This window comes from Adiantum capillus-veneris, chromosome 16 (assembly GCF_014529385.1).
Source record: "Adiantum capillus-veneris isolate H3 chromosome 16, ASM1452938v2, whole genome shotgun sequence".
In the NCBI taxonomy this organism is placed as follows: domain Eukaryota; kingdom Viridiplantae; phylum Streptophyta; class Polypodiopsida; order Polypodiales; family Pteridaceae; genus Adiantum; species Adiantum capillus-veneris.
In genome coordinates this window covers 20,808,489-20,818,862 of record NC_140946.1, presented here as the reverse complement: position 1 = coordinate 20,818,862, position 10,374 = coordinate 20,808,489, and the positions used below count along the sequence as shown (strand labels likewise).

The 10,374-nt window shown below is 42.2% G+C and overlaps 1 protein-coding gene across 3 annotated transcripts in view; it reads right to left on the bottom strand.

Annotated features, from left to right (window-relative positions):
• Positions 1-3,107: 3,107 nt before the first annotated feature.
• LOC147438686 (uncharacterized) overlaps positions 3,108-10,374 on the bottom strand; it is a 43,226-nt gene continuing 35,959 nt past the window's right edge. The window contains exons 4-9 of one of the 3 annotated variants that reach the window (XM_086484697.1): positions 6,101-6,236; positions 5,896-6,004; positions 4,817-5,670; positions 4,598-4,732; positions 3,842-3,886; positions 3,108-3,652 (exon numbers count right to left, since the gene is read on the bottom strand). In XM_086484697.1, the coding sequence (XP_086340823.1) occupies positions 3,539-3,652; positions 3,842-3,886; positions 4,598-4,732; positions 4,817-5,670; positions 5,896-6,004; positions 6,101-6,236 (1,393 nt within the window). In that variant the 3' untranslated portion in view covers positions 3,108-3,538. The remainder of the gene's footprint in view (positions 3,653-3,841; positions 3,887-4,597; positions 4,733-4,816; positions 5,671-5,895; positions 6,005-6,100; positions 6,237-10,374) is intronic. The other 2 variants (XM_086484699.1, XM_086484700.1) reach the window with 2 other exon arrangements.

Below are 10,374 nucleotides of genomic sequence, written 5' to 3'. Positions count from 1 at the left end.
TTGGCAAATCAAGCATGCTCGCACAAACATCGACATCTCTCCTCAAGGTAGGCCAATAGAAGAATGTTTCTACCGCATTAACTTTCGTATCAATACCATGATGCCCTACATACGGTGGGACACGATTCTCTTCCATGACCTTATGTCGCAATGGCCTAGTGACAAAAATTCTGCCATGCATCATCATAAAACCATCTTTGCGGAGGTAGTGCTCATGATGTTGCCCCTCTTGCAATTGTTCAAAGATCCTTGCAAAATCTTCATCAGTAGCATATTGTTCCTTCATGTCATCCAACTCATGATGATAGGGAATTGACACAACTGAAATTTGTGGCTTCCTTGATAATGCATCAGCCACAACATTGTAGCGTACTACCCACGACCAACTAAGCTCAAATTTCAAGATAATTTACCATGCATCAAAGAATCCAAGCAATTGCCTAGGAGAATTGACAAGCAGTGTGCCACCTGGGAGACCCACATCACTCCTGCAGGAGATCTAGTGGCCAATCTACCACCGGGCGACCTCTCTCTATCTCATCTTGGTTCATACTTGCACACCCTAAAAACGCAGTAGAAAATCAACCCTAATTTGATCATTTTTTGGCAAGACGAACGTACAAAATTTCATGTCTATCTTGCAAAGAGGAACCCTCTTCCACAATGGCCTTCCCTCGGCCATAGTGTAATCCCGCATTCCTGTACTCTGTCTTTATCCAAAACAAGCGAGGCTCACTTCTTGAGGAAAAAGTGATTTATGTCCCGACAACGGAACCTTGAAACCGGCCTGTCGAGCGGTAGGCTTTGGCTTTCACCCGAAATTCTTTACTTTACTTTAGACACACAGAGCGAGAGAGAGCACTTTGGAAAGGTAACATGAGACAAAAATCAACAATTAAGCACACACACGGCTCGGAAGCTAGAATGCTCCGAGCAGACGTCGACAACCTGTAGGTCCCAAAATTGGCGCCCCTTTTGGTATTTCTTTATTCTTTAGGAGTGTAAATTACAAAGAAGAGTCCTAGGAATCCTTTAACTGTATCCTGCTAGCTACCACCTGTTCTGGCAAAATTTTGACAGCATAACAACCCCAAAACTTGCCCGAAACCAATTCCCCTGTTAAAACTAGCTTCTACCGGCTCTGATTCTTGTCCAAAAACAATAAATTCAGCACACTGTATTTATTGATTTTTCATCTGTTTTCAATCCTAAACAACCCCCGAACTGTCGTCTAACAATGGGACACGGTTTCGAATGCTTCTGACGTCATCGCGACTACAAAACAATCCAAAAGCAACACATACACCACCAAAAACGCACATGTTTGGTGAGGTTGACCCTCACCAATGCTTGCTTTGAAGTAACAATTAGCTACTCCTGTTCATGCTTGAGTAGACTCTTGCCTCGACATAAAAGCATGAAATCACACAACTGTCAAATGAAGAGCCCTTTTGTGGAGCATCACATGACTGCACGTAGGGGAGAGAGAGAGAGCAGTGTGTAGTGTGCAGGTCATCACTCCTAGCACCATGCTCTACATAGAGAAGAAAGAATGCACTCCATAGCTCTTAACCTGTAACAAAAGACTACAAATGACCCTCCCAAGTATAAACATCAGCACCCATTTTTTTGCAAAAGAAAATGGCACCATTTTGTGCCACTTGGCGATTACAAGCATTTTTTCGTTTCAGGGTTGCTACCTAAAAATCTCCCGATTGGTTGCCCAATTGACTTTGCGACAGAGTTCTAAAATGTTCCCCTTGTCATTCATTCCGGAGATAATGACCCGAACAAATTTCATGACCCAAAATAGTAGTTCCCTAAATTTTAGGGGATGCTTTCGTTGGACTCCCACTGGTCATTTGACCATCTATCCTCATTGGAATCGCATCCAAAAGTACAATGTGGCCCAACTTTCAGATACTTTCCTTTGGTGATCCCACTTTGGCTCTGTGCCTTTATTGAGTTCACTTCTTAGTATCTTAGTATCCACCAACTTGCTAAGTGCGACAAGGGGACCTACATGATCTTGAACTGACCTAGACATCCTCTTACTATACGAATTCCAATGCCGGCCAACTTCCCGTCTACGAGTGAAACTACCATTCACATTGGCCATACAATGTCCAACCATTTGCAACTTCAAAAAGAGGATCTCAAAAATAAAACAAAAATCATTGGAAAGAAACCAACAACTAAAGTTACCAGTTGCCATGTCCTCGTGACATAGTTAAGAGTTGCCACGTCCTCGTGACATCAATCGCCACTGCTTTTTATAAATTGACAACATTAGAGGACTCTAAAAGTAATGCCTATTCATCAACATCAAAGGCATCATGTATTATGCCACCAAGTGAAATTGATAGAGGCCAGATTGTGCAATCTAGAGACCATCTTAGTGCACCTGTCATTTTGAGAGATACTACACCTAAGCATACATTTAAAGAGATTCGCATATACATGACAGATAAGACTGCCAATCTGACTTGTGAGCCATTATTGAACCATCCACATGTGAGCATTCACCACTTAATCACCATGAGATTCTGCAAACTATTGAAGTCGGAATAGCAGTACCATTAAGTGCAGATGCCCTGTATGTCAAACTCAAAACACTGAAGCAAGAATTTGACACAACAGTCTGCTCCTTTAGCCAGATGATGCAATATTACATTTCACAAAGCTTGGTTGAGAATCATGACCACAGACAAAGAGCGTTACTTCCCTTGAACTGAGTCACGCTACTTGCAACGCTTGTACGCCGAGGCAACTCAACTTTCAAAAGGGCCGTATTGGGCTGCAAGAGGCAGAAAGTTTCGATCCAAGATGCCACCTTGATTACCTGGACTCAGCTTGTAAAGCCTTTGGCTACTTAATGAGAGGATAGCCTTATCAAAGGACTTGTCCCACTCCATGTCGGCACTTGCTGACCAATCACCTGCTTCCCCTTTGCTGAAAGCTCCTTAGCAAAAGCCTGCGTAAATTTCTCCTTACAAATCTGTCTACTCCATCCCTTCTAATTTCCATTACTTCCACCGAATTTCTTCATGACAAAAACTGGTAGCTTGAGAGCATCGTCAAAGAACAGAAAGACAGTAAAAAAAACATCAAGAGAAATTGCAGCCTCTTCCGTCAGAAAGTGCTTTACATGATGCCGAGTACAGTGCACAAGCAAATTATACCACAGAGCTTAAGACCACTTGCTCATACATGGGAGCTGCTGGCCAATTTACATCCATAGACATGAGGGTTCTCAAAAGACACTTCATCTATTCGCGATCAATCCACAGCGGTAGACTACTATTACAAGCAAGATCGCAGCTTAGAGGGATTGAAGGCACTTCATCCTGAAAATCGTAAAGATGTTCTCTCTCGGGAGACAGGCTCTTCCTAAGATGAACCTGTTCGCAGCAGCATTTTACTCGAGGGTTGACGAGTACCTTGAAACGCTATTCCCGCTCTTCATAAGCGAGTGTCCGAACTCCTCAGTTTTGGAAAGGGAAGTACAAAGTAAGATGACTTTTCCTACTTCTGCCTGCTAGCTCAACCCAGTGCTTCCATCATTCTTGAATTTTTGATACAGTAAAGAGGCACCCCGAGTTGCTGGGCCAATTTTTTTCCTAAGAGATTCCAAGAGTGCATCATGAGATTCCTGAAGCCATGAACAAAACATTGAATTGTGACCTTGCCAGGAATAGAGCCCATACATGAGCAATTATCTTTCTACCAACTTCTCCTTGCAAGGAAATAGGAAAACACACCTGTGCAATGCATGCTACAATTACAGGCACATAGCTACAATGCAACAACCAAAATGTTCACTTTCACATTGAAACATTACCTTCAACACTCTCACTTCCGCCTCAAGGGCTGCCGCTGACTCCCTCTGCAAAAAGAATTTGCACTGCTCAAAACCTGTGAGATAATTGGTATGAAGCAAAACTGCTCAAATTTCTAAACAGTGCTAAGGATAAATATCCTTTCTTCTGGAGCAAGCATGCCATAAAAGAAACAGCATTTCAAACATTCAACCGCTGTTGTTTGACTGTCACCCCAACATACTGTTCTGTAACTTGCAGCACTAGAAAACCTTCTTCAGCTTCAACTACGGACAAGCAGGGTCATGATTTTGAGATGCCTTTGATAGCTCAGATATGAGACTAAATAGAAGGAAATAAATATAACTATTTAAGAAAACCAAGACACTTTAAAATAAACATGCTTACATAAGATCAACGAATCGACCACGTACTAGACTACAAATACGGCTCATGCAAATCATTCCAAACCAAATGACAGTAGATATTATGAGGGCAGGAATGTAGCATGCTCAAATTTCCTATTAAAAAACTCCAGATTGTGAATAATAACCATACATATCGGTACACCCACAAAAGGTCAGAAAGTTCTGAACTTTCAAAATGCAAAAGGCACAGAGAAAGCCAAAAACAAAAAAATAAAAAAAATTCACGTACATTTTATAATTCTTCATGCTTGCCATGGCAAGCATGAAAAGAACCTCTCGAGCTGCTTTGCATTTTGCCTTTGCTTCGAAGGCACAACATGTTTCAATATTAACAACGAGAAAACACCGTACCTGTCTGCTGATCTTTCCTTCCAACTCCCGGCTTCTCTCTCTCTCTTCAGCAAGTGCAAGGACAGCAGCCTGACCATTCTGCTCTGCAGCCTCAACAGCTTTGCGAAGCTCCTCAATACGTTTTCTTACACTTGGCTATTAGAAGAAAAGCACATGAACCATTCAAACGCTATAAGAAGACAAATAATTCCCATTACAATAACAAGCAGTATAGCATACTTCCTCCTCTCCCTGTGTAACCGCAGCAGCCCCATCATCTTTTACAAGGCGAAAGTCGTTATCAAACCTCATTGAACCCCCTTGTAATTCGTCCCTTTGGCCTGCAAAGGAGTTTTTGGATGGAAACATTGACTCATTGTCCTCGCAGAGTCCAGCAGTCTCTCGTGCAATTGAAGACGGCGCTGTCGGCTTACTGTCTTCCCTCATCCGAGATACAGAACCAGATTGTCTAATGGACCTGCTGCACTGTCCTGGCTGCTTTCCCCTCATGGACTCAGTCCCTAACTTGGAATTTCTGGTCTTTTGGAACGGAGCAGGAGCATATACATCTTTTTTACTGACACCATACGGTTTAGGAGTCCCATTCTGCACACCATGTCCCAAACTGGATATGTGCCTCCACCGTGGAAATAGCTTTTTCTCATGAACACCCAGAGCATCAGCCTCGCCAAGGGCATTCGTATCTGTAGTATAGGCAGGCTTCCTGCTGGTAAGCTGTGAAATGTTACTCTCAATGCTTGCCCCGTTGGTGCTTGGACTAGTGCTTACCTTCTTCTCATCACTTGATTGAGAGTTGTGCTTCTCTAAATCATTAAATCGAACAATTTTTCGCTTAACAAGGTTGTTTTGAGCAGGTAGGGAAGAGACTCTAGAAATAAGTAAACCGAAGAGGATCCCAACCACTAGGAAAGCAATCCCTGATACGAGCCTGGAATCACCTTCAGGCATTGCTGCTTTGAAAACATCTGCCCATGATGTCAAAAAAGCCTGGATAAGGTAACTACTTTCCAAAACCCCCAAGTTTACATACTTGAAATGTCCTAATGAGCAATCAAACCACTCCGATAAGGATCCTATACAAACACATCAAGAAACATGTATCGGCGTTGAATCTGTGACACAAGAAACAAGAATCTTGTAATGAAAGTTTTAGGTCTATGCAACGAAATTGGCCCTACACAGACCCATCAAGCAGGATATACAATGTCCATTTTGGAACACAAATCGATACTTGTGTAGTGGGAGCTTTAGGTCTAGACTAATATTACAATAAGGATAATTAAGAGGGTGCCAAATACCAGCAAGCTTCATGGGGGTCCAAGATTGGCATACTTGTGCAAAGATATCTGATTTACTTCTAGAGTCACAGTTTTGAACTGCAGCTGATTTGCTGGACTTCTCATCAACCTGGCATAAGTGATTAGAAACACCAAGACTGAATTCTCAAAAGGCTGCATAATAGACAACAAAAGGACGTCATTGGATTACTCTTGAAACACTGACCGCTCTGTGCAAGATTTCGGCAGAGACACTATGCCACAGTGCTTGTTTAGAGAGAGGACCCCATAAACCAGTTTGGCCGACTCCATGAGCTTCTTGAAATTCTCGTAATGCTTGCTTTGTTTCTATACCAAAATACCTACATAACACACTTTTACTAAACCCCCCACACTGATCATTTCCGCAATCTTCAAACTGAACAAAAGCATCTTTGCACAATATAAGCCAAAGAAATAACAAGTAGCAACAGGCCGTGTTTCTAGGAGTCGGAAAACTTGATTTTCTAGGGAAAGAGAACGGGGGGTGGGGGGTTGTGTTGTGGTTCCCTCATTTTTTAAAGCCTGCCACTCTAGAACCATAGATTTAGTCCTGCTGACTCCTGCACTACTCAAGGGTTTGCCTAATTCAGGGGCAATTGGTCTGTATGTCCTTAAATCATACATCCAAGATCGGATGTCACAAAATGGTGACGTGTCATGTTGTGCCCAACTGGACAAAGCAGAGCTGACCAGAAGCAGACTGGAAACAATACCCAAGAGCCGAGTCTGAGTGCAGCTGCCCGCTAATCACAACGCCATTCACGGTGAACTGTATGGACTAAAGATGTGGCAGCTATGTACAGGCTGCTGACATGGCAGCATACGGACATGGCTGACATGGAACTTTTACGCTAGAGATTGTTTTTTGGTGCGTTGCACTAGCAGATGCTTTTGATGTACTTTCAGCACTGTTGTAACAGATCATTTTCAAGCTGCTTTTGGGCTATACTTTCAATAGCCAGTGATTTTTAAGTGACCAAGACTCAAGTGCATACAAAAGGAGAAGCCAGGGTGCAACTAGCACTCAGATTGTATCAGACTGTGTGTGAGATCACACAGACCAGTTGTAGCCACAATAGCTCGTCATGAAAATAAAGAAATACCACCAAAGACACCTAGTTGAGGGGCCACTGCTTGTAAGATTCTATTTTTCTTTCTGCCAAGTTATTTTTCTGTTTTCAGTTCAGTTCATCATTGTTACACTATTGTTACTGCATTCTCAGGTGACTCGCCAGTTTCAGTGGTATCAGAGACGGTATTGTTCTTGCCTTTAGTCAAGCAGTTTGAATAATCCTCATTCTAATACTGTTGGTAGGACTCCCTGTGAAGCTGCTTTTGGCTCTTTGCGTTGTTGCCACCATCACCATGCTCTCTTCACGGGGGAGGGTGTAAAACAACAATAAGGGTGGGTGTGAAGCACGAAGTCTAAATAAAGGCACAGCAGAAGTATGATATTGGTGCAACTAGCATGGGCAGGTGGCAAGGCAGAAGGCGACAAGAGATATGCATAGAAAAAACATGTGTGTAACATCCATCGGCAAAGGTCCTTGGTAAATAATGAAGAAGTAAAGGGACTGCTTGTAGTGGATAGGCAAGGAGGCTGCCTGCTTTACATAAGCAAGGGGGCTATTTTCTCTACAGACTACGTGCTGATTCTCTGATCTTTAAAAACAGCTAGGCTACAAAATTTTTAAAGAACATGTCTTAATCAATGGAGGGAGGAGAAGAAGATGAAATATCTGCCATACTCTCACAAGTGTACAATGCCTAATGTAGAAAAATGAGAAAGTCTTGAAGGCTTGTAAAAGATAGGCCATAGAGATAAATCCCTTACCAAGACACAAAAATATAAATATGGGCAAAGATGTGTATCATGCAACAAGGGCGTGGAAATGAATCCACTGAGACCCTCTGTGCCCAAAAGAATGTGATGAAATGCTCATGGATGAAATGTATGCCAAGGTAAAAGACGGGATGAAAGCTCAAGTATGGGTCGAAACGAAGGTTGCTAACACTTTCACGCATCCTGTGATAAGTAAGGAATGCAAATAGAACTCAACAAAAGCCTATGCTTGACAAGAACTAGATGATTCAAGACTTGCAAAAGGAATTCACAACCTGCAAAGAGAAAAATAAAGAAACATTCCAATTTAATTAGTCTCCAGGTCTTATTGAAGTGCTTAAAAGTTTGTCCCATCTGTTCTCTTCCATTTCTCCCATTGCATTGGTATCAGAACTTCATTCGTGTACACCGGTCCTTCTAGAGAGCAGACAGAGCAAGATGGTGCTTCCAGATTTCACAAGAATTTTTTTTCACTTTTCCGGAGAGAGACCCAAGGAAAGCTTTACAGTTTCTGCTACAGTTTGACAACATCTATGCCATGGGGAACTCCTCACAAGAATCAAGGATTTTTCGAGCCACCGCTTTTCTCAGAGACAGTGCCATGCAGTGGTGGATGTCTATAGCTACCAAGCCGCACACTCCAAGGACTCGGCAAGCTTTTAGATTTTTTTTGCCCGAAGTTACATGCCCTTTGACATCTTCCTTCAAAGTGCAGCTTCTGGCAAAGCACGGTATCCTAAAATGCTGCCACGGAAACCCTAACAAAGTATAACTTAAAATTCATAGGCATCTGTCCTTAGGTGTCTCTCCACGAGATGATAACCTTGGAGGCCCAATGTGATTGCTATCTCGTTGAACTGCCATCACCACTATGGGAACATTGTCTCTCCCAGCCAGTTTCGACCATTCAAGAGCTTAAGGACAATGCCGCGGTTGACTACAACCTTCTAGGAGGAAACTAACCCTAATTTTGGTGTAGGTTTTAGAATGGAAAGCCAGTCGTGTTTTCGAGCTCGACTAACCAAGATACACCGAGATTGCTTTTCAGTCTGATTTAGACACTTTTTGAACTTTGGGTTGCTTTTGCTTGTCAAATTTGACTTTTTGGCATACTAGGCATGATCTTACAAATGTGTCAACATCTTGATGTAAGCTGGCCAATAAAAGAATGCCTCATCTCCTTTCACTGTCGCATCAATTCCATGATGCCCAACATATGGTGGAGCATGACTTTCCATCAAAACCTTTGGCCGCAACTGTTTAGTAACGCATAACTTTCCATGCATCATGTGAAATTCATTCTTAAGCATATAATGTTCATGATGTTGCCCATCAACAAGTTGATCATAAATCCTTGCAAAATCTGAATCTTCAACATATTAAGTCTTCATTTCATCTAGTGCATAATGGTACCGAATTGATACTGCCGAAATTTGGGGCTTTCGTGACAACGCTTCAGCGACCATGTTCCTTTTCCCTTCCACATGCACAATCTAAAAATGGAACATTGACAAGATGTTTGCCCATTGCATGTGTTTCTCACACAACTTCGTTAGAGCGAGAAAGTATCGCAAGGTTTGATGATCTGTTTGGACAACAAAATCAGCTCCTAGCAGATAGTGTTTCCAACTAGTCAAAGCATGAATTCCTACCAATTCTTTCTCATAAACTTGCAAGTTCTTTTTGGTCTTCAAAAGAATTCTACTCTCATATGCAACTACTCGGCCATTCTGCATTAGAACTGCACTAAGATTGTGGCTACATGCATCACATTGAACCACAAAAGGTTTCGAAAGATCTGGCAAAATGATTACTGGTCAGCTTTTCTTTCAAGTGTTTGAAGGCTAAAATTTCCTTGGCTGTCCACTTGAAAGTAACTCCTTTCCCTTGTAGTGCATGGAGTGGAGAAGCAATCTCATTAAATTTCAGATGAATCTCCTATAATAGGAACATAAGCCTAGAAAGCTTCAAATGTCATGTATGAACTTCAAGTTTGGCCATGACCTAATTGCTTCCACTTTGGCCGGATCCATACATACCCCATCCGTTGAAACAATGTGCCCAAGAAAGTGAATCTCTTCCAAAAAGAATTCACTCTTCTTCGCATTAATGAGTGGTCTGTTCTTGCGTAGCTCATTGAAAACTGCAGTCCAATGATCCCTATGCTCCTCTTCACACTTCGAATAGACAATCATGTCATCAAAGAATGTACCCAAGAAGTTTCTATGTGGTCTAAATATTATGTCCATCATTCTAATTTTTATTGAACGTGGTGGAAGCATTTGTGAGACCGAATGGCATGACAAGAAACTCATAGAGACCAAATGTTGTCCCGACGCAGTCTTCTGGACATCTTCTCGCCTAATGCGTATATGATGGTACCCACTCTTTAGGTCTATTCTAGTAATAAACAGTAACGCTCCCTTAAGCCGATCAAGGATGTCATCTATCCTCGGTATGGGTAACTTGTTCTTGATGGTATTCTTATTCAAAGCGCGGTAGTCAATGCACATGCGCCATGAACCATCCCTACGAGTACATGAACAAAAAGGGGAGGTATTGCGCTGAATCAGCCCCTTCTCTAAAAGGTCATTGACCTGACTCATAATCTCTTT